This window comes from Suncus etruscus, chromosome 7 (genome assembly GCF_024139225.1).
Source record: "Suncus etruscus isolate mSunEtr1 chromosome 7, mSunEtr1.pri.cur, whole genome shotgun sequence".
Classification (NCBI taxonomy): domain Eukaryota; kingdom Metazoa; phylum Chordata; class Mammalia; order Eulipotyphla; family Soricidae; genus Suncus; species Suncus etruscus.
In genome coordinates, this window is record NC_064854.1 from 122949546 (window position 1) to 122974782 (window position 25237).

Below are 25237 nucleotides of genomic sequence, written 5' to 3' on the forward strand. Positions count from 1 at the left end.
ATATTACTCTCTGGATATTTTACTGATTTTTTTAAAATGAATTTTACTGATTTCTAGTCAAGATATTTTTATTTTAAGATTTTAAAATATTTTGATTGTAATGTCCTTTCTACTTAAGTTTCTGGGTAAAAACATTTTTTTGGGGGGGGTAAATTAGGTTGCTTATATTTTTACTTTGTTTTATTTTGGGCCATTCCCGGTGATGATCAGGGCCTACTCCGGACTCTGCACTTAGAAATTACTCCTGGCGGGCTTGAGGGATCATAGGGGATGCTGGGGATAGAACCTGGATTGGCTCTGTATAAGGCTAAAACCCTAAGTTTCTTGTAGAATTAATATAACTTTAATGACTTAGGAAAGCCTTTAGAAATGGTGGGTAAACTTCAGTTATATTATGTAACTTCAAGTTTATTTTCTGGGACTGGAGTGGTAGTACAGAGGTAATACATTTGCCTTGCACATGGCCAACCTGGGTTTGATCCCTGTTACCTCATATGGTCCCTGAGTTTGAAAGGAGTGGATGGATCCCTGAATGTAGAGCCAAGAGTAAGCACTGGGCACTACTGGGTAAGGCTCTAACCCCTCCTCCCTCCAAAAAAAAAAAGGTCTTCTGAGAAACGGAAGTAGTACATCTGGCAAGGAACCTCTTGCTACTTTCCTGTTTTCAGTCTCTGGCATCCCTTGCCTGAGCCTGCCAAGAATGATCCCTGAACTGAGAGTCCAAAGTCAGCCCTGAGCACCACCAGATGTGGGGCTCTCACCCCACCAAAAGAAAAGATAAAGCATTTCCTTAAGAGTGTGAAGTATGGGACTGGAGAGATAGCACAGTGGTAGTGAGTTTGCCTTGCATGCAGCCAACCCAGGATGGAGGGTGGTTCGAATCCTAGCATCCCATATGGACTCTTGTGCCTGCCAGGAGCAATTTCTGAGTGCAGAGCCAAGAGTAACCCCTGAGCACTTTCTAGCACTTCTGTTTCCCCTGAGCACTATTGATCAAATCCCAAGCACAGAACCAGGTATGACTCTTGGGAATAACTCCTGAGCACACTCAGGTGTGGGCTCCAGCAAGTTCCCCCACAGTTTGACCTTCCATCTTTTTTAGTTTATTGTCATTGCATATCAAGATATTTAGACAATATGACTGAAAATTAACTACAAATATGCTTGTAATCATGGTGCTTAAATATTTATGATAAAAAGAAGATATTTAGGCAAAAAAAGATATATTTTATCTGGAATAATTTCAGACAGCTAATTGGATGTTAAAAAGTAACTTGTGGGGCCAGAGAGATAGCATGGAGGTAAGGTGTTTGCCTTTTATGCGAAAGGACGGTGGTTCGAATCCCGGCATCCCATATGGTCCCCTGTGCCTGCCAGAGGTGATTTATGAGCATAGACCCAGGAGTAACCCCTGAGCGCTGCTGGTGTGACCCAAAAACCAAAAAAAAAAAAAAAAAGTAACTTGTGGGGCTGGAGCGATGATGACGCAAGCCATAAGGTACCTGCCTTGCGCGCGCTAGCCTGGTTCAATCCCCTGGCGTCCCGTATGGTTCCCCAAGCTAAGAGAGATTTCTGAACGCATAGCCAGGAGTAACCCTGAGCGTTACTGGGTATGGCTGAAAAAAAAAAAAAAAGTAACTTGTTTTTCATTTTTCACAATTCTTCTTAAAAATTCTTTGGGGACTAGAAAGAGCCAGGGCGTTAACACAATGGGTAGGGCATTTGCCTTGGATACAACCAACCTGGGTTCAAAACCCAGCATCCAATCCCCTAGCCTGCCAGGAGTAATTTCTGCGTGTATAGCCTGGCTTAAATCCTTGAGCACGGGCCCAGAGAGATAGCACAGTGGCATTTGCCTTGCAAGCAGCCAATCCAGGACCAAAGGTGGTTGGTTCGAATCCCGGTGTCCCATATGGTCCCCCGTGCCTGCCAGGAGCTATTTCTGAGCAGACGGCCAGGAGTAACCCCTGAGCACCGCCGGGTGTGACCCCCCCCCCCCCAAAAAAAAATCCTTGAGCGCCACTGGGTGTGGACCAAAAGAAAAGTTATTGAAGGCTATCTAGATAGTTCAATATGCTGGTTGCATCCTTTGAATGCAGGAGGTCCAACTCCATTTCCAGGTACCATGTGAACAATGCCAGAAGCAACCCCTGAGCACAACCAGAAGTAGCCTGGGATCCTAAGGGGCATGACCCAAAAACTAAATAAAATTAAAAAAATTTTTTGTGTGTTTTTTTTGAGTTGAGTTCAGGGTCTTTTACATGTTAGACAATGTTCAGTTGCTGAGATATAACCGTGCCCCCCCTCCTCTTGTTGTATGTGTGTAGGGCCACACTCAGTGAGACTCAGGAACTTACTCCTGGCTCTATGCTCAGGGATCACTTCTGGTGCTGAGGGAGCATATGTGGTACTAAGGACCAAACACGGATGTGCTGCATCCAAGGGAAGCTCCTACCTGCTGTATTATTTTGGCCCTATCTCTTAAAAATGGTTTGTGTTTTGTTTTTTATTTATTTTTTGGGGGGGGCACACCCGACAATGCTCAGGGGTTACTCCTTGCTCTGCTTTCAGAAACCACTCCTGGCAGGCTTGGGAGACCATATGGGATGCTAAGGATCAAACCTGGGGTTGGTCTTGCATAGGCCATATGCAAGGCAAGCGCTCTATTGCTCCAGTCCCTGTGTTTTGTTTTTTAAATTTATTTGGTTGAAATTCAATTTCTGCACTACTGTTGTACATTAATGGACCTATTGTATAATTTATGTAATTAGAACCCTTGTACAGTAAATTACTTTAAATTTGCTTTTTTTTTTGAATTATGAATGTAAGATAATCATTAGAGCAGTGTTCAAATATGGAACTGCATATGCTTTGCCCAGCACATTTATAGATGTAGAGATTTATTCTCTGATTGTTGAGGTTTAAGTCTTCCTCTAGGCAAACATTTTTGGAATTTGTGCAACACTAAAATTGATGAGTGTCTTAAATTTTAGCATTAAATTATTTAACTTTGAAGAATATTAAATTTTGCTCTTATAATGAATGAAATAGCAAAACTAATGTTAATGGGAACTGATGGAAAACAGCACATTCTTAAAATGTATAAAGTGTGTATCAATCTAATGTTTAGATTACTGTTGTCAAATTCTTCTTACTTTTAGAAAGTATTTAGCATATAATTGTTTTTTGAACTGAGTGACCCAGATTCAGATGGCCTTTGAATCTTTTATAGTCTGAGTTTAGAAGGGTTATGTAATGGAACCTTTTATATTTGAGAGGAAACAACTGATATTGATCTTTAAATTTTTTGTTTTGTTTCTAAGTTGCAAATAATCCTTTGCATCATTTTATGCTTCCCTTACCTTTAAGCTCAGGATCCTAGGTATCTAATTGCCAATTGAAATTCCCTAATTTATTTTATTTTATTTTTTGTTTCTGGCCCCACTTGGCCACATTCAGGGCTTACTTTTGGCTCTGTGTTCAGAAATCACTCCTGCCAGGCTCGGGGGACCATATGGGATGCAGGGGATTGAACTCAGGTCAACTGAGTGTTATCACTCTGGCCCCTGAAATTTCCTTATTTTTTTATAAAAGCCAAGCCAGTAAATTAACTGGTTAGGCAAGGGAAAGAAGCTGGGTAGTATGAAAGATTGAGTTAGTTCTTGTTTATTTCTTGTTCTATAAGCTAAGTATTTTTAATGCTGAGCTTATTTTAAGTATATTTAATTGGCATGAGGCATTGGAATCTGCAGCATCAGCTTCTTAATTTTAGACCTGAGGATAACTGAAAAACATGATACTCTTTTGAGGCCCCTTCAGCATTGAGCTCCTGGATGCTAGTGCTTGGCTGAGTCAACTTATACTTGCTTATGACATCATTCCTGTTGCCTTCTGTACCCTTGGGTAACACCTTAATAGGATTTAGAGCTTCTAAGTGGGACCACTTTAGAACTGGGATTTAGATGCAGCCAGAACTGATGAACACTAAGTGTGCTCCTACTGGTCATGCCTAGTGCTTCTTCATACCTTTTTTTTTTTTCTCCATTTTTGGCCTACATCCATTCGGATTGGGTAGTGTCCACATTCTAGCTATGACAAAATAATGTTGGAATATTATCCATATACAAAGCAAAAGAAAAATGCTTCCTGAAATAATATGAGAAATTTACAGTAAATGGATTTTTCTGATATGTAGGTATCCTCACGTGATCTTGGAATTCTAAGTTCCCTGACAGTAGGAAATGGAAATTTTTGTAGTGTGTCACCATTGCTAGCTTATCTGGTGTTGCGGATTTTCCCTGTTGCAGGACTGGGTGAAAGCTTTTTCTGCAGCAGTCATGTTGAAAACCTTGTGTTGACTTTCCTCGTGTCCTGAAATGGGAGCATAAAAGTGTACTCCACCACTTCGTCTTAAGATAGCAGAAGCATTGCTGCTTTCTGCAGATCTAGGAACTTGTTACAGAACTCTGCCCCAAAAATATGTTTACAGAAGAATGTGCTGTGATAGAGAAGAATTTGCTGGTGTGTAGATTTCAAACTCTCTGGACAATATGAGTAACACTGTCTTTGTTTCTACAGTGGGAGCCAAGAAGAAAGGTTTGCTCCCGGGTGGAACAGGGATTATCCTCCTCCTCCCCTTAAGAGTCATGCTCAAGAGAGACACTCTGGCAACTTTCCTGGCAGAGATTCACTTCCCTTTGATTTCCAGGGGCATTCGGGGCCTCCTTTTGCAAATGTAGAGGAGCATTCTTTCAGCTATGGAGCTAGAGATGGACCTCATGGTGACTATCGTGGAGGGGAGGGACCTGGACATGATTTCAGGGGGGCAGAATTTTCGTCTTCCGATTTCCAGAGCAGAGATTCATTGCAGTTGGACTTCAGGGGCAGGGACATCCATTCTGGGGATTTTCGGGAACGAGAAGGACCCCCCCTGGACTACCGGGGTGGAGATGGTACGCCCATGGACTACAGAGGCAGGGAGACATCTCACATGAACTACAGAGACACTGTTGACTTCAGAGGGAGGGATGCTCCTCCAGCTGACTTCAGGGGCCGGGGCACATACGATTTAGATTTTAGAGGTCGGGATGGAGCCCACGCAGATTTCAGGGGAAGGGATTTATCACATTTGAACTTCAGGGCCAGAGATCAGTCCCGTTCTGATTTTAGGAATAGAGATGTATCTGATATGGACTTTAGGGACAAAGATGGCACACAAGTGGATTTTAGAGGTCGAGGAGCAGGTACTAGTGACCTAGATTTTAGGGACAGGGATACACCACATTCAGATTTCAGAGGTAGACATCGGTCTAGGACTGATCAGGATTTTAGGGGCAGAGAAGTGGGGCCTTGTATGGAGTTTAAAGATAGGGAGATGCCCCCCGTGGATCCAAATATGTTGGATTACATTCCGCCCTCTGCACAAGATAGAGAACATCCTGGTATGAATGTGATGAACAAGAGAGAAGAATCCACCCATGACCGTACAACGGAAAGACCTGCTTTTGGCATCCAAAAAGGAGAATTTGAGCATTCAGAAACAAGAGAAGGAGAAACACAAGGTGTAGCCTTTGAACACAAGTCTTCATCAGATTTTCAGAACAGTCAAAGCCCACTTCAAGACCAAGACAAGTCACAGCTTTCTGGAGGTGAACAACAGAGTTCTGAGGCTGATCTGTATAAAGAAGAAAGTGATCTGGACTTTCTTGGCCAGCAGGATACGGATTACAGAAGCATGGAGTACTGTGATGTGGATCACAGGATGCCAGGAAACCAGTTATTTGTCTATGGTCAAAACAAGCCATTTCCAGAAGGCAAAAGTTCCCGAGATGGCCAACGGGACCTTCAGGTATGTTAATGCATTGAACTGTGGGCTTTGTGGGTGCATGAGAGAGGATGTTGCTGTTTGCATTGTGATGATTTTTTTCAGAGGATGAAGTATGGAGTTTAGGACCAACAGATCTTAATCTTTAACAACTTTAAAAAAAAAACAAAAATTGTGAACCTGGGAGTTAGTGCAAAAGGGATGGTAGAATGTATGCTTTGCATGCAAGAGCCTCTGTCCCTGCCACCACCGTTCAGCACCAGTAGGTATACCCCCAATCGCCATCCAGGAATATGGCCCAACAACCTCCTCCCCCCCAAATTTTAAAGTTCAGTGGTGGAGTGCTTGTTTGCAGTCTCTCATATCTTGGACATATCCCTAGCAAAACAAACAAGAAAAGGAGCTGGAAAGTACAGGGGGTAGAGGACTTGCCATGCATGCAGCCAGCCTAGGTTTGATCACCAGGACCGCAGATGGTCCCCCAACCCTGCCAGTAATGACCCCTGAGCACAGAGCCAAGAAATAAGTCCTGAACACTACTGGGTATGGCCCCAAACCTAAAAATAAAAAGGAAAATAGATTTAGAATGAAATGTAGAACAGGGTGATAGTTCAAAGGGATGAAGTGAATTTTTTGCATTTTGGTCTGTGGCACCTGATTGTCCCCCATTGTACCCTTGAATGTGGCTCAAAACCCCCAAACCACCCCCCAAATAAAAAACAGAATATATATATATATCTATATATATCTATATATATATATATATATATATATATATATATATAGAGAGAGAGAGAGAGAGAGAGAGAGAGAGAGAGAGAGAGAGAGAGGGCTTTCGGTTTAAATCATATATATAATATATAAAAGTATTTTAAGGGGCCGGTGAGGTGGCGCTAGAGGTAAGGTGTCTGCCTTGCAAGTGCTAGCCAACGAAGGATCGCGGTTCGATTCCCTGGCGTCCCATATGGTCCCCCCAATTTCTGAACGCTTAGCCAGGATTAACCCCTGAGCGTCAAAAGGGTGTGGCCCAAAAAAGACGTAAAAAAAAAAAAAGTATTTTAAAAAGGGGCTGGAGTGATAGTTGAGTGGAAATGGTGCTTGCCTTGCACACAGCTGACCCAGCTTCAGTCCCCAGTATCCCATGTTGTCCCTCAAACCCACTAGGAGTGATTCCTGAGAGCAAAGCCAGGAGTAACCCTGAACACTGTTGGGTGTGGCCCAAAAATTGTTTTGGTTTCCTGGCTCATATTATTCCTGGCAGAACTCAGGGACCATATGTGGTGCTGTGATAGAATCCGGGTCAACTTTATGCAAAGCAAGTGCTACAACACATTGCATTCTCTTTGACTCTGTATTCATAACATAAATTTATTAATTTATTTATTTTTGGTTTTTGGGCGACACTCAGTGCTGCTCAGGGGTTACTCTTGGCATGCATGGGGGATCATATGGGATGTCAGAATGTAACCTAGGTCTATCCCAGTTGACTGCCTGTGAGGCAAATGCCCTACCGCTGTGCTATCTCTGGCCCTCTTTCAGGTCCTTTTTGTTTGTTTTTTTTGGGGGGGTGTCACATCCGGCAGCACTTGGGTTACTCCAGGCTCTGTGCTCAGAAATAGTTCCCAGCAGGCTCGGGGGACCCTATGGGATGCCGGGATTCGAACTATTGTCAAATGCCCTACCTCCATGCTCTCTCTCCAGCCCCAACCTCTTTCACTTTCTTTTTTTGTTTGTTTGTTTGTTTGTTTTGGTTTTGGTTTTCGGGCCACACCCGGCGGTGCTCAGGGGTTACTCTTGGCTGTCTGCTCAGAAATAGCTCCTGGCAGGCACAGGGGACCATATTGGGACACCGGGATTCGAACCAACCACCTTTGGTCCTGGATCGGCTGCTTGCAAGGCAAACACCGCTGTGCTATCTCTCCGGGCCCCCTCTTTCACTTTCTATTTAAGTGCAGATACCATGAGTCCCTATCATGAAGGAAGTTAATGTTGGAAGTATTGTAGATAATTTAAATACTGAACTTTGAATATATTAGAGCATAATGGTGCCTTTTATTTTTATGTGGTGCAATAATTTATAACCTTTTGGGGCCGGGCGGTGGCGCTAAAGGTAAGGTGCCTTCCTTGCCTGCGCTAGCCTAGGACGGACCGCGGTTCGATCCCCGGCGTCCCATATGGTCCCCCAAGCCAGGAGTGACTTCTGAGCGCATAGCCAGAAGTAACCCCTGAGCGTCACTGGGTGTGACCCAAAAACCAAAAAAAAAAAAATAATAATAATAATTTATAACCTTTTAAACAGTTCACTAGCATCAGTATTCTCTGATAATGTGCTTGTTGATCTAAATGCTTAGAGATTTATATGTGTAGCTGGAAAAAGGAAAATACAATGTTTTGAATAGAATTTCATATCTCAAAAAAAAAAGAATTTCCCATCTCTACTCAAGTTTCTGTTATTTTGAACTGTTATCCCAGGGCAAGTGGACTGAAGAGCGGATTTTGAGGATGTTATATCGTTTAACTATGTATTTTATTATCCACATCAAGAGAGAGTAAAAAGGATAGTCTTTCTAATTATACCAGACAGTAGGCATAAGTAGGATGTGCAGTTGCTTAGCTATAGGAAAATATCTATGCCATTTTTCTCAAATGTTGAATAATTGTGAAAACAATTGTAAATGAGAGGAATGGGACTGGATTACAGGTGCTTGCTTGCATGATGCTAGGTGATTGCTTGCATGTGTCTAGTACTGGTTCAAATCCTGGCGTCACATAGGGGTTTTCTCCCTTCTATCCAGCTTCCTCAGCACTACTATGAAGTGCCAAGTATTATCCCCAAACAGCAGAAAGCAAAATAAAAAATAAAAGAATGGCTGGAGTGATAGTACAGCATGTAGGGTGTTTTTCCTGCCACACAGTTGACCCAGGCTCAATTCGCAGCTTCCCATATGGCCCCTAAACCCTCCCAGAGTAATTTCTGATCACAGAGCCAGATGTGACCCAAAAATAAATAAAAGAGGAAAATATGTTGGAAATGACATTTTAAAATTTGATTTTGGACCACACCTGACAATATTCGCTGTTCTTCACTAAATGCTCAGAGGTTGCTGCCTTTGATACTGAGGGGGATTGTGTGTTGCCTGGAATCAAACCTGAGGTTCCCACACATAAAGCATATATTTCAGACCTCTGTGCTGTTTTCTTGGCCCTAGAATTGACTATGGTGAATATGGAAAATGTGGTTTTCTCAAATATATACTGTTGAGTTATACATTAAAGACTCTCATCTTTGTTCGTACATTTGTTGCTAGTGACCTCTTCCCTAAGTCATACCCAATTAAAATTTTAAAATATTTTTTCTCATTCAGGAAAAGAAAGTTTATAGTTTCGTTTTTTGTTTTTCTGGGCCACACTGGGCAGGGCATGAGAGTTATTTCATGCTCATTGCTGGGGGACCATTTGGTGCTGGAACTAGATCTTAGCCCTTTCTTATACAAAAGCATACATTCCCACTCTTTTTTTTTTTTTGCCACGTACCCAGCCCTGAAAAAATGATAATTTAAAAATAGGTAATGTGGGCCTGTGCAACAGTCGGAGGGTAAAGTGCTTGGCTTGCATGTAGTTTACCTGGACTGGATCCCTGACATCCCATAAGGCAGAGGTGGCGAACAGGATTTTTACCCTCACTCAAAATGGCAAAATGCAATGTGTTTAATATATTATTGTTAAAATTATATGCTTTTATGTGAGTGTTTGTTTTGGCAGGTCACTGCGTGGTGTGCTCTCTAACTCTCACAGTTTAATATTTTGACTCTTTGTGTCAAACTTGTTCGCCACCCCTGCCATAAGGTTTTCTGAGCATTACCAGGAGTGATCTCCAAGCATAGAGCCAAGTGTGGCCTAAAAACCAAGAAAAGAAAAAGGAAATGTTTATCCTCACCTTAATTGAAAATTCTTTTCAATGTTGTTCTTCATAATGCCCTGCTCTATTATTTTGAAATGCCCTCAGTGAGCCTTGGTTTTTAGTATATTTGTATTCTAATTATCTGAAATCCAAAAATTTTGGAGTGTAGAAAGATAGGAAAAACTGAGGTTTTTTTTTTTTTTTTTTTTTTTTTTTATGATGCAAGTCTTTTTTTTTTGTTGCTGGCTGATTTGGGGGGGGCCAAGCCTGGCAGAGTTCAGGGGTGACTCCCTGCTCTGTTCTTGGAAATTGCTATAAGTAGTGCTTGGTGGGGGGGGACCATCTGATATTAAGGAATGAACTTGAGCCTCTTATACAAAGCATGCTTTTAGAACATGGAGCTATTTCTCTGACCCATGATGCAACTGAAGCATGGGGTCCATGTCTGGTGATAGTTGGGGGGCTTACTCCTGACTTTATGCTGTGTTCATTCCTGGTAGGCTCAGGGGACCACATAGAATGCTGAGGAAGAACCTTGGGTTAACCTAGTACAAGGCAAATGCCCTCTTCACTGTACTGTCGCTCTGGCCAACTCTTTTTGTTTTTGATTTTGAGTACCTGTATTTCATGTCAGATATATTTTGTATGCTAATAAATTTTTGAAAATTTTGGTTCTGGATTTCAGGATCAAGATTATAGGACAGGTCCAAGTGAGGAGAAACCAAGCAAGCTTATTCGATTAAGTGGGATACCTGAAAATGCTACAAAAGAAGAGGTAAGGCTTTTATTTATTTATTTATTTATTTATTTATTTATTTATTTATTTATTTATTTATTTATTTATTTATTTAGAGGGCTGTTAAAAACTTTCTTTTCAAAATTCTTTTTTGTTATCCTTTTTTGTTTTTGTTTTTTGTCTTTTTTTTTTGGTCGCAACTCCTGGCTGTGTACTCAGGAATCACACCTTAAAGTGCTCACAGGACCATGTGAGATGCTGGGGATTAAACCCAGGTCTACTGCATGCAAGGCAGGCAAGCACCTTATTCACTGCTTCGTCCCCTAAAATTCTTTAGATTTCATTATTATTTACTTATTTTGGTTTTTGGGCTACACCCGGTGATGCTTAGGGGTTACTCCTGGCTATGCACTCAGAAATCGCTCCTCCCTTGGAGGATCATATAGGATGCTGGGGATCGAACTGAGGTTCGTCCTGGGCCAACCGCATGCAAGGCAAGTGTCCTGCTGCTGCACTACTGCTCTGGCCCTAGATTTTATTTATTATTATTATTAGTAGTAGTAGTAGTAGTGGTATTTTTTGTTTTGTTTTGGAGTAACCCTGAACTGGGTTACTTCTGGTTCTGCACTCAGAAGTTGCTCCTAGTAGGCATCGGGGACCATACGGGATGCTGGGAATCGAACCACCTTCCATTCCAGGTTGGCTTCATGCAAGGCAAAACACCCTACTGCTGTGCTAACTCTCTGGCCCTTTTAGATTTTATTTTATTTTAATTAGTGGTAAGGAACCACTTCCAGCAATGCTCAGAGCTTAATCCTGACTCTGCTCAGGGAATCATTTATGGTCCTGGGATTCAAATTCAGGTCGATTGCATACAAGTCAAGCATCTACTTTCTATACTATTGCTCCAGCTCTGAAAGTATTTCTATTTTTAAATACCATAGCTCACAGATGATGCAGATGAAGACTTGGATATTACTTATCTAACACTATAGTACAAAAGAGTAAAAGAAAAATCAGTATAATTTATAGAGCCTATTCTGATTCATCATTCACTGAGGATAAAGTTTGTAAAACTTGTGGTAAAAGATTGCTGTTTTCAGATTTGAATAATGCAAGAAGGACGATTATAGATTATATGCATTAAGAATGCAGTATGGGGGCCCAGGAGACATCTTAACATTCAGGGCCACCGGGACCTAAGTTCAAACCCTGGCACCACACTGATGGATGTGGCTATGGTGCTTCTGCCTGCAGTTCTAAGCAGCTCTTCTTTCTCAGGCCCAAGCTTTGAACTGTCCTATCCACTTGACTATTGCAAAGTGACCCGTGGCAAGATACAGATTATTTACAGTGGTGTAAAAGAAAGCAACCTAACTTCTCAGTGTTAAGGACTGACTATTTTGCAGAAGAACAACAACTTGGTCTGGCTATTGCAGTACTGAATAAACACCCATGTTGATTTTTAAATGATACCTGTTTTTCTGGTGGGGAAGTCCATATCTAGTAGTACCCCTGGCCAGGCACTCAGAACTCATTCCTGGCAGTGCTCCATATCGGATGCCAGGGAATCAAATCTAGCTTGGTCGTGTGCAAGACAAGCACACTAACTGTTGTATCACTCTGTCCCCAGTAATACATATCTAGAATTGGTAGAATGTTATAGTACAGTATTGAGGGATCTTGGCAGCATTCTGTGATACTTAAAATAGTTCTGATAATTATCACAATATACTATGAATAAGTACTGTTTATTCACTCCGGATATTAAGCACTACTATGTGTACTCTTAAGTCCTTAGTTATGGAATTGTGAACATAAAGATTCAACTTCGACAAATTAAAAAGTAAGAAATCACTGAGTTTCACAGAATGACAAGCATTCTGAAGTAAGGCTAGAGGAATAGCACAGTGGTAGAGCATTTTGCCTTGCTTGTGGCCAACCCGGAGGGACCCAGTTCAATTCCCGTGCATCCCATATGGTCCCCCAGCCTGGTAGGGGCAATTTCTGAGTGCAAAGCCAGGAGTAACCCCAGAGCACCGCCGGGTGTGGCACAAAAAAACAATCGATCAATCATCAATAATGTTCAAAAGAAAAAACTTCTAAAGTAAACTAAAGCATCTTTATTTTGTTTAGTAGATCAGTTTTAGCTGCTGGCCTTTGGGCCAGTGATGGTCTGCATTGCAAAATTGCTTGTTGGGGCCGGAGAGATAGCATGGAGGTAAGGCGTTTTCCTTTCATGCAGAAGATTGGTGGTTTGAATCCCAGCATCCCATATGGTCCCCCGTGCCTGCCAGGAGCAATTTCTGAGTGTAGAGCCAGGAGTAACCCCTGAGCACTGCCAGGTGTGACCCAAAAACAAAACTAAAAAAAAAAAAAATCCTTGTTTTGTGTAGTGGTTTTCCAGCTCTTTTCCCATCATGGCTCCTTTGTTCTACCAAGTTGTCCTCCTAGTCTTGTGTCACGGCATTCCATTTTTGTGATTTTTACCTGTGACTCTTTGGGAATATCTTGGGGGTGAGGGAACCCTGTTGAGAAATGCTGGTTTAGAATATCTCTGGTGGGCCCGGAGAGATAGCACAGCGGTGTTTGCCTTGCAAGCAGCTGATCCAGGACCAAAGGTGGTTGGTTCGAATCCCGGTGTCCCATACGGTCCCCCGTGCCTGCCAGGAACTATTTCTGAGCAGACAGCCAGGAGTAACCCCTGAGCAACACTGGGTGTGGCCCAAAAACAAAAAACAAACAAAAAAAGAATATCTCTGGTGTTGTGATTGCTTTAATCTAGCTACTTAGGTACCAAATCACTAATGTGGTGACGCTGGGACTCAGGCTTGAGAGATTAGTTCGTTTGGAGGAGTTCAAGTGCAACGGTTTGAGAGTGAAATGAGCTCTGAATCAGTTTGTTTAACATGTGAGAGATTGGACATCCACAGTTCACCATACCAGGTGAGCAGGAGATGCTTGCAGTCTGATTTCAGAACTTAGTGGTCATTTAAAAAATATATTGGAAAACTTAGTCATGATATATCAGTTTTTTGAGTCCCTAGAACGTATATAACTTTATCTTTCTGTATAGAGCAGTCATAACTTTAAGTCATGTACAATAAAAATCATTAGGGAGAATGCAATATTCATTATTTGATTCTGATTTGTATTACTAGAATAAATATCGTGTTCTTTCAGATTCTTAATGCTTTTCGGACTCCTGATGGCATGCCTATAAAGGACTTGCAGTTGAAGGGGTATAATACAGGTGAGTTTCTCATTATATACGCAGTCTTGGGTAGGAATAATCTTTGTCAGATCTCTTTCTTTTAAAGAGCCTCAGTTAACATTTCCAAAAATCTCCTATTTGAGCCTTCAGATGATAGCCACCTTTAGTCATAGTTGTGTTTCTTGGTGGGTATTTGTCCACACATGACCAATAAAGATACATGTTCCATTCTTCTGAATGCCTATAAAATATCAAGTTAATGCTGTAATATTTGCTACTGAGTGTATTTCATAAAATTATTAAACTTTCTGTCATTTGTGGTTGTAGAATGTTTGTTTTTTTAGCCTAATTTTGTTTAATAGACATGTTAAATTTTACACTTCATTGCTCTAGCAAGTTAAAAATTTCAGAGACCTTGTACCAATTAGTGTTTTCTTGAATTATCTTGGCTCTGAGTACAGTCCGGCAGCTGACCTTCAGATTGAACTTCATAGAATACCCTTCTCATATTTTAAAATAACAAGTTTGGTTAAATTTATTATAAGAAAAAATAGTCACAAGTGAAATACCAATTGCTTAAGGCATTAGTCATTATTTTTAGGACCACAGTAATATATGGAATAGTTTAAAAATAAAGATGATACTTAAATTAAGTGGTTATTGCAGATTTTAATTTATTTATTTATTTATTTTGGTTTTTGGGCCACACCCGGCTACACTCAGGGCTTACTCCTGGCTCTATGCTCAGAAATTGCTCCTGGCAGGCTCAGGGGACCATATGGGATGCCGGGATTCTAACCACCGACCTTCTGCATGCAAGGCAAATGACCTCCATGCTATCTCTCTGGCCCCAATTTTGCAGATTTTTAAATGAAAGAAAATAGAATATTAGTCTTTTCACAGAATATAAATTTCACACTCCTTAAGTAACTTTTTATGTCAGAGCATGCCATATTTTTGAGGATATAATTTACTTACATTTTGCCATGGAATAAACTATGTTAACTAAAAGATTGGCTTTACAGTGAGGAAAATATGCACAAAAGTAGACTTTTTGAATTTGTAGTTTCATAAATATTTTTTTTTGTAATTTGAGAATAAACTCAGAAGCATTATTTCTTAGATAATTCTTTTATTGTCTTAAAAGTATCAACTCTCATTCAGATTTTGGAAATAGGACTTAGACCTTTTGCTTACACGCTTCGCTTTCAGTTTTTTTGTCCGTTTGATTTTCTTTTCTTTTCTTTTTTTTTTTTTTTTTTTTTGTGTTTTTGTTTTTGGGCCACACCCGGCGTTGCTCAGGGGTTACTCCTGGCTGTCTGCTCAGAAATAGCTCCTGGCAGGCACGGGGGACCATATGGGACACCGGGATTCGAACCAACCACCTTTGGTCCTGGATCGGCTGCTTGCAAGGCAAACACTGCTGTGCTATCTCTCTGGGCCCTGTTTGATTTTCTTAATAAACTTTTACCTTTGAGAATTCTAAAAGTTACAAATTGTGATATTCTTTAACTCAGAGGGATAAATCTTTTTTTATGACTTTCCTTAAGTGTCTGTTTAGGGAAGAAGAGATACTTTGACATTTAAATAGCAACAATTTATTTATTTGTTTTTTGATCCATATCTCTTTGTGCTCAGGACCTACTCCTGGCTTTGTACTCAGGAATCACTCCTAGAGGGTGTTTTGGGACCATATGGGGTGATGGGGATTAAGTTTGGGGTAACGGGGATCAAGGCATGTGCCTTACCCTATCTTTTTGTAGCAACAGTTTAAACCCTTCATTTCTTTAGTACTTCTGATTATTTTTAGTACAAAGTTATTAGCAGAGGGAAACTTACATTAATGTCAAATATTCACAAAGTAAATTCTTAAAGTTGCTGGCTGTGATAGCAATTAAAATTGATGGTAAATTAAAGATTGATAAACATGTGAAAACCTTTAGGACAATGAATAAAAAGGAAAAAGCCTTTCAGGTTTTTTTTTACATTTCTTGACATTTTATTATGTGAAGTGATTGTGTGTGAGTGAGTGAGTGAAGTAAATATCGTTTTATTTAGGAAAACATGCAGAGTCAGAATGAGACTGTAGCCATTACAGGTTGTGTTGGGGGCAGCAGAGAATGTTGCAATAGTATATTTTATATATTTGTATATTTTTATGGAAGATTTGATTACCAGTCTTGTGGTATATTTTATATCTCTGTATGGTAAGTAGAATGAACTTTTGAAAATATTACTCAGATCATGTAATCTCATGCCTAAAGTTCTCTAGCAGCTTTCTGTTTCACTTGAAAGAAATTTGCAATTCCTTGTTATGACTTAATAACTATGAACCTGTGTGACCTGGCCCTGCTCTTTGACCTCATCCTGTGCTGCTTTCGACCTTCCTTAGGCTGTAGCCACTCTGAACCTTTCTCTAGTTCCTGACAATGCTGTCTTGTTTCTTTATCAGTGCCTTTGCACAGCTCTTCTTTCCTCCGATCCTCTCTTCTGGGATTTAGCTCATGCTTTCCTTTCACTTCTCAGAGGCCTCACCTCTTATCTTCTGATCTAAGTTATTTCTTAGTTATGTCCCATCGTGTGCTACTTTGTTGTTATAGGATCTTTCACTTAGATATTTCTGAGTATTTTTGGTTTCCTTCTATTTCCATTTAAAAGTTAACTTACAGCAGGAGGAGCCTTGTCACTTTTGTTCCCTCATTTCCCCAATGTTTATCACTCTGGCACCAATGAGCTCCCACTATGCAGGGAATGAATGTGGAGTGTGGGGTGCACCTCTGAATCCTCTTAGTGAGGAGCTCAGTTAGGTTTCACAGCAGTTCGGTCTGAGTGGTGCTTAAGAATGTGCTGCGAAATTCACCTTCTCAGAGAGTCTGAAAACTTGCAGCATTTATTTGTTAAAAGTTTATGAATTGAGGGGAAAAAATGGATGGTACCAGGGATAAGTGGTCTGAGCATTGAGTGGAAATAAAAATGATCAGACTTCCAGCCTTTATGGAAAACAATATGGAGATTCCTCAAAAAATTGGAAAGTGAACTCCCATATGATCCAGCTATACCACTCCTAGGGATATACCCTAGGAACACAAAAAGACAATTAAAAAATTCCTTCCTCACACCTGTATTCATTGCAGTGTTATTTACAATAGTCAGCCTCTGGAAACAACCAAGATGCCCTTCAACAGATGAATGGCTAAAGAAACTGTGGTACATATACACAATGGAATATTATGTAGCTGCCAGGAGAGACAAAGTTATGAAATTTTTCTATACATGGATATACATGGAATCTATTATGTTGAGTGAAATAAGTCAGAGGGAGATAGACACAGAATAGTCTCACTCATCTATAGGTTTTTTTTTATTTTTTTTTTTTTGGGGGGGGTGGTTACACCCGGCAGTGCTCAGGGATTACTCCTGGTTCTATGCTCAGAAATCGTTCCTGGCAGGCTCAGGGGATCATACGGGATGCCGGGATTCGAATCACTGACCTTCTGCATGTAAGGCAAACACCTTACCTCCATGCTATCTCTCCGGCCCCATGTATAGGCTTTAAGAGAAACAAAAGACATTACTGTAATAAGGCCCAGAGACAATAGAGTTAAGGGCTGGAAGAATCAGCTCACAATTTGAAGCTCACCACAAAGAGTGGTGAACGCCGTTAGGAAAATAACTACACTAACAACTATCATGGCAATGTTAAAGAATGGAAGAAGTAGAATGTCTGCCGCGAATACAGGCAGGAGTGGGGAGGAAGGCATTGGTGGTGGCAATGTTGCATTAGTGAAGGGGGGTATTCTGTTTGTGACTGAAACCCAACTACAAACATGCTTGTAATCATGTGCTTAAGTAAAGATATATTTAAAATAATCAGACTTAAATACTCAACCTAAAGTCAACCACAATAGAATCAAGAGACTCAGACTACAACAAGCTATATACAGAAGGGACCTGTTACACTAGCAGTCCACGGGGCCAAGGGTGGAAGTATGGAAAGCACACTTCGAACTATGGTGGAGGGAGGTCAACACTGATGGTGGGAATGGCCCTAATTCACTGTCATTATATACCTTAAATATAACTGTGAAAGACTTGTAATTTAAATTTGTCTAAATAAAGTTATTTTTAAAAAAGGTTATGAATTTGATGGGGGGAAGTGGCCTTTATATATGAAACTAAATTTTTTTTCTAGACTATATGATAAGCTGCAATGATCATTCAGCCTAGATTTGTTTTGGGGCCACACCCAGTGGTGCTCTGGTGTTACTCCTGGCTCTGTGCTCGAAATTACTTCTGGCAGGATTAGGGGACCATATGGGATGCTGAAATCGAATGTGGGTTGGCCGGGTGCAAGGCAAATTCTTTATGCATTGTGCTATTGCTCTGGCCCCTAGATTTTGTTTGTAAGAGGGGGGCTGAGGGCTAGAATTTGTCCTTTTATTAATAGATTGGGGGGCTTTGAGTCATGCGTATGGTGCTCAAGATGGGCTCTGTGCCTTGGGATCACTCCTGCTGGTATATGAGGGACTCTACATCATGCCTGGGATTGAACCAGGGTCAGCAAGCTACATATAAGGTGAGCACCATATTTCTCTGTACTCTCTTCAGTTTAGAGATAGAACTTTTATCTAAAATTTTATCTCAGGGCCAGCGGTAGGGTATTTGCCTTGCATGCAGCCGATCCAGGATGGACAGTGGTTCAAATCCTAGCATCCCATATGGTCCCCTGTGCCTGCCAGGAGCGATTTTCTTTTTCTTTCTTCTTTTTTTTTTTTGGTTTTATGGGCCACACCCATTTGATGATTAGGTGTTACTCCTGGCTAAACGCTCAGAAATTTCCCCTGGCTTGGGGGGACCATATGGGACGCCGGGGGATCGAACTGCGGTCCTTCCTTGGCTAGCTCTTGCAAGGCCTTACCTCTAGCGTCACCTCACTGGCCCCAAAGATTTGTTTTGTTTGTTTGTTTTTTTGGTTTTTTTTTTTTTTTTTGGGTCACACCTGGCAGTGCTCAGGAGTTACTCCTGGCTCTATGCTCAGAAATCACTCCTGGCAGGCTCGGGGGACCTTATGGGATGCCATGATTCGAACCAATGACCTTCTGCGTAGAAGGCAACTGCCTTACCTCCATGCTATCTCTCCGGCCACCAGGAGCAATTTCTAAGCAGAGCCAGGAGTAACCCTAGAGCATTTCCAGGTATGACCCCAAAACCAATACAATAAAATAAAATTTTATCCCAAACTCATACGAATTTATAATTTTTCTGAATTTCATAAGATAATATGGTACGTAGATTTTTTTTTTTTTTTTTTTGCTTTGTTTTGTTTTTGGATCACACCCGGCAGTGCTTAGGGGTTACTCCTGACTCTACACTCAGAAATCGCTCCTGGCAGGCTCGGGGGACTATATGGAATGCCAGGATTCGAACCATTGTCCTTCTGCATGCAAGGCAAACATGCTACCTCCATGCTATCTTTTCGGCTCCATGTGGTACATAGCTTTAATATGGTAGGAGTTAAATGATTTCTTCCCAGGACATGTGTTTGACATACCAACACTTCTGTAACAAAGCAAATATTCTCATAAGGACTAAATATGAACCATAAAGAGATTTGTAGTTAGATTTGTCTCTAAGTGACTTGGCTAAAAATTAATATTTTCAAAACGATTATTAAGTGAGTTTTGGGCTTGAAATTGCCTGGTGGTGTGAACCTATATGTTTATATTATATATGTGTGTGTTAGTGTATATATGAGTTTTTCTTTGCCACTTAACAGATAGAACCACATTGGTGTAAATTACTGTGAGTTACATGACCATTCTTGCAGAAAGTATCAGTAGTAAAATATCTTTTGGTGACTAGGAAAATAATGTGTCTATTCATCAGTATGCATGCGTCAAAGACAGCCACAAAATTTAAGAAATACTACTCGGGTAATAAAATAATATTTTGTTTTGGACCACACCCAATGGTGCTCTGGATTGATTCCTGGCTCTGCACTCAGGAATCATTCCTGTTGGGGTTCAAGCAGACCATATGAGGTGCTGGGGATTGAATGTAGGTCAGATGTGTGCAAATGTAAATGATCTCCCTCATTCCTTCCCAGTCCCAAGAAAATGAATGACTTAAAGGCATTATGCCGAGCAAAAGAACTTTATCCCCCCAAAGGCTACATACTGCCATTTAAATGAGTAACAATCATGTAATATCAGCTAGAGCCAACTCAGTGGGATGAACTCATGCTTTGCACTCTGGAGGCTCAGGTTTGATCCCTGGCACTGCAGGGATATAGTCCATTGAATACAACGAGGAGTGATCCTTGAGCACAGTAACCCCTCAGTACTTGTGGGTGTGATCCCCAAACAAAAACCCAATAAAAATTCTCTGACTATCTGGATGAACTTCGAAAACATGCAGAATGAAAGAACCCAGTCAGAAAACATCACACATTATATGTGAGTATAATTTCATTTTTCTTTCTCTCTTTCGATCTATTCTCTTGCCATCTCTCTCCCACCCGCCCTCTCTCCTGGGATTGCAACTCTGTGCCACATGCCTCATACTTGCAAGGCAGGAAAATGTTATTTGATGATTACCAGAGCATAGAAAAGAGGGAAGTATTAAAAGATACAAAATTTTCTTTTGGAGTGATAAAAAAATGTTCTGATACTACATGGTATTGGTGATTAACACATGAATGTACTTAACGTGACTTGATTATATACATTTTCTATTTGGGAGGGCACAGCCAGCAGTGTTCAGGGTTTACTCCTGGCTCTGTACTTAGGAATCATATCTGGTGGGGGTCAAGGAACTGTATCTGGTGCCTGGGGTTGAACCCAGTTGGCTTCATGTAAGGCAAGTGCTCTACCTGCTGTACTATCTCTCCAGCTATGTTTTATGTGTCACACTTAACAGTGCTCAGGGACCATCAGGGACCATCTGGGGACAAGGGATATATTACACAAATGCATCACTTGCTTTACTGTCTCTATGGCTCCAATTACATTTCTATTTTGGGGGATCGGAGAAACCCAGTGATATTCAGACATTACTCCTGCCTCTGTGGGGATCAATCCTGGTAGTCTCGGGGTCATATTGTGCTGGGGACATAATGCTAATTGGCATATGTGTGTGAGCAATAAAAAAAAATAATAAGTATAGGGGCAGAGAGATCATTTGCCTGGCATGCAGAAGGACGGTAGTTTGAATTCCGTCATCCCATATGGTCCCTGAGCCTGCCAGGAGCGATTTCTGATCGTAGAGCCAGGAGGAACCCCTGAGTGCTGCCAGGTATGGCCCAAAAACCAAAAAATAATAGTATAAATAAGTATAAGAGTGTCTCACTTGATAAATCTGTGTCAAGACTACATATGATGTGTTATTTGTACTATTCTTTTGGTGGGGGGGAGAGTTTGGGTTACACCCAGCAGCGCTGAGGGGTTCCTCATGGCTCTACGCTCAGAAATCTCTCCTGGCAGGCTCGGGGGACCATATGGGATGTCGGAATTCGAACCGCTGTCCTTCTGCATGCAAGACAACCGCCTTACCTCCATGTTATCTCTCTGGCCCTATTTGCACTATTCTTGGAAAATTTGGAGGGGGAGGGGAGAGAACTTTCCACACTGTTCTCAGAATGATTGGGGCTGCTCCCAGAGATACTTGGCCAATACGTCTGTGTTTCAGTGCTAGGGTCTGTGTATGCAGTGTCACATACATTTTTTGTTGTTGTTTTTGGGACACAGCTGGCAGTGTAGGAATCACTCCTGGCCAGAGCAGAGCTCAGAGGGTCATATGGGATGCTAGGATCAAGCCTGAATTGGCCATGTTCAAGGCAATCTTTCTCCCTGCTGTAAGATCCAGTAAAGACTAGAGTGAATAAATTCTGCCCCCAAAATACAGAGCAGGTTTCTCAAGGTGGACCCTGGACCAGATTGCCAGCAACACTTAGATTTTGTTACAAATAAAAATGTTCAGGCCCTACCATAGATCTACTGACAGGAACTCAGGTTGGAACCATCACTTTCTACTTTTAAGTTTCCTCTATGTAATATTTTTGTTTTCCTGTTTCTGGGCTATTTCTGGCACTTCTTTTTTGTTTTTTGGGCCACACCCGGCAGTGCTCAGGGGTTACTCCTGGCTGTCTGCTCAGAAATAGCTCCTGGCAGGCACGGGGGACCATATGGGACACCGGGATTCGAACCAACCACCTTAGGTCCTGGATCGGCTGCTTGCAAGGCAAACGCCGCTGTGCTATCTCTCCAGGCCCTATTTCTGGCACTTCTTTTTTTTTTTTTTTTTTTTTTTTTTTTATTTCTGGCACTTCTTAAGGTTTACTTCTGAGTCTGTGCTCGGGACCATTTGGGGTACTGGGGATTGAAGTGGGGTCAGCCACATGTAAGTCATGCACACTGAGCACTAAGCTTTCTAACACCTTTCATGTCATTTGGATACATTATGAATAATAGGTGTACAGCTTTAGCTTGCCCATTGATATTCATTATTCTAGACTTTGAGGGGGGTTGAGGGGTTGGGCTATACCTTGCATTACTCAGGGATTATTCCTGGCTCTGCATCCAGAAGTTATGCCTGGCAGTACTCAGGATATCATATGGAATGCTAGGATCAGAGCCAAGTTAGCTACATGCAAGGCCACTACCCACTCTACTATCTCTCTGACCCCCCCCCCCCCACTAGACTTCTTTTTTTTTTTTTTTTTTTTTGATTTTTGGGCCACACCCTGTGACGCTCAGGGGTTACTCCTGGCTATGCGCTCAGAAGTTGCACCTGGCTTCTTGGGGGACCATATGGGACGCCGGGGGATCGAACCGCGGTCCGTCCTAGGCTAGCGCAGGCAAGGCAGGCACCTTACCTCCAGCGCCACCGCCTGGCCCCCCTACTAGACTTCTTTAGGACTTAGTAAACAGATGGAATTTCTTTATTATCTCTCTGGCTGTGTGTGTATATGTTTAAGTTTTTTGGTTTGGGGTACACCCAACAATGCTCAGGATTAATCTTTGCTCTGAACTCAATTATTACTCTTGGCAGTTTTTGGGACTATATGGATGTTGGAGATCAAACCCAGGTTGGTTATATGCAAGGCAAGTGCTGCTCTCTCTGGCCTTCTGTGTTTTTGTTTGTTTGTTTGTTTGTTTTTAATTTTAATGTACAGATTACAGTGGGGCATCTTGACTACTAAGAGTTAATTCCTGAGATTGTAGGGCCATGAATAACCCTTGAGCATTGCCAGGTATGGGTCAAAATAAACATGACCAAAATAAAGATTTTTTTAATACCTGTTATAAGTACCCGGTCAACTTTTATTACAGGTATTTCTTTTTTTGTTTTTGAGCCATACCAGCGATGCTCAGGGGTTACTCCTGGTTCTGCACTTAGAAATCACCCCTGGCAGGCTCTGGGACCGAATGGGATGCCAGGGATCAAACCTGGGTCTATCCTGGGTTGACTATGTGCAAGGCAAATGCCCTACTGCTGCGTTTTCTCTCTGGCCCCAATCACAGATACTTCTTTAGGAAAAGGGTAACCACATATGAAAGAACAGAATAATTCAGTTTGTTGTGTTTTGTGGCTTTACTCAGTAATACTCAGGAGCTCCTCCTGGTTTTGCACTTGGTGATCCGTACAGTGCCGGGGATTGAAGTCAGGTCTTGTGGGTGCAAGGTATGCACATGAGTCCAAGTTCTATCTTAGCCTCAAGAGTTAATATTTTTGTTTGCCTTTGAATCCTACTTGGCTGTGCTTGGGGGTGACTCCTGGCTTTGCACTCAAGAATTACTCCTAGTGGTGCTCAGGAGACCATATGAGGTTTGGGGGATTAAACCGGGTTAACTATGCAAGGCAAGCAAGCACCTTACCTGTTTTACGATATATCTTGCTGGGGCCCAGAGAGATAGCACAGCGGCGTTTGCCTTGCAAGCAGTCGATCCAGGACCAAAGGTGGTTGGTTTGAATCCCGGTGTCCCATATGGTCCCCCATGCCTGCCAGGAGCTATTTCTAAGCAGACAGCCAGGAGTAAACTCTGAGCACTGCTGGGTGTGGCCCCAAAACAAAAAAAAAAACCAAAAAAACAAAAAACGATATATCTTGCTTGCCCTGAACCCTTTCTTTCCTGTACCTGTCCTGATCATCTTTGCTGCCAGAGGGACAAAAAATTATAAAGGCATTCACATTTCTGTGAGATATCTATACATTAAGGGTAGAAAATGAAGAGATGTGTGTATTGGGAGGGGACACCACCTAGCTATGCTCAGGGCTTGTACTTTGCTCTATACTCAGGAATCACTCCTAGTAATTAGGGGACCATATGGGATGCCAGTGATCAAACCCAGGTTGGCTGCATGCAAGGCAAGCACCTTACCTCTTGTAGAATGTCTGGTCCCTCATTTTTATGTGTGTGTGTGTGCTTTTTTTTTTTGCCACTCCTAGCGATGCTCAAGGTTTACTCCTGGCTCTGTGCTCAGAAGTTATTCCTGACATGTTTGGTGGAATCGTATGGGATGCCAGGGACTGAACCTGGCCAAGTACAAGGCAAACACTTTACCTACTGTGCTCTTTCTGGACCCTACTCCCTCATTTTTAAGGCTTTTAAAATATACTGAGCTGGAGATATGGCTCAGTGAGAGATTCCATTCTTTGCATGTGTGAAGCCCTTGGTTTGATCTATGGCACAGGAAAAAAATTAAATATACTGTCATGAACCTTATCATATTTTAATTTTTACAACTATCAATACTACAACTCAGGGTTGGGTTTTTTTGTTTTGGTTTGTTTTTTGGATCACATCCAGTACCACTCAGGGCTTACTCCTGGCTCTAAGTTCAGAAATTGCTCCTGCCCGGCTCAGGGGACCATATGGGTTGCTGGGATTTGAACCACCAACCGTCCTATGTATAAGACAAGAGCCTTAATCCATTGTACTATCTCTTCAGCTCCTCTTATGAGTTCTTATGTTGTTTTTCTTTACTTGGATTTTATTTTTCATCTGACCTTTGTCTCCATTTGCACAATGTTGATCTTAGGTATGCATTTCTTGTGGGATAGTGAAAGAAACATGGATGCTACTTGCTGAGTGCAGTATTGAGAAGTATATTTTTATAACTATATACAGTGACAGAATCTAAGAAAGCTGTGTGTGAGTTAATATTTGAGATATAACAACCTATAAATCCCATGATTTCCCTAATTTCATGGGTCTTAGTGCCCCAGATGACACTTGCCCCAGAAAAAGGTGGGAGGTACATATGAAATACAATTCTAGTGATATATCCAATTCTTGACATGTGTTGATTGCTAACAACTACTCTCTCCCCCAGCCTACTCCATCAGTCTGTGTGCAAATGCACAGTTTTGGACCCAACTACTTGTACTTATTTATGCTTTTACACCTTCTTCCTTTCATAAAGATTTTAGCTGTTTTATGACTTGAGTTGAAACAAGGAAAACAGGAGGCCTGAAATGGTCTGTCCCCTGCCAACCAGACGCTTCCCGTGGTATCCAAACAGAATAGTTGCCTCAGTCTGTCAGCACTTCTGTCTTTGAAG

General features: G+C 41.5%; 1 protein-coding gene across 2 annotated transcripts in view; it reads left to right on the forward strand.

Annotated features, from left to right (window-relative positions):
- The window catches only part of RBM6 (RNA binding motif protein 6), a 123129-nt gene that overhangs the window by 24293 nt on the left and 73599 nt on the right, over positions 1-25237 (forward strand). Inside the window, exons 3-5 of one of the 2 annotated variants that reach the window (XM_049777328.1) lie at positions 4579-5848; positions 10411-10500; positions 13645-13714. In XM_049777328.1, coding sequence (XP_049633285.1) covers positions 4579-5848; positions 10411-10500; positions 13645-13714 — 1430 coding nt within the window. Of the gene's footprint in view, positions 1-4578; positions 5849-10410; positions 10501-13644; positions 13715-25237 lie in introns of those variants that run through there. The other variant, XM_049777329.1, reaches the window with a different exon arrangement.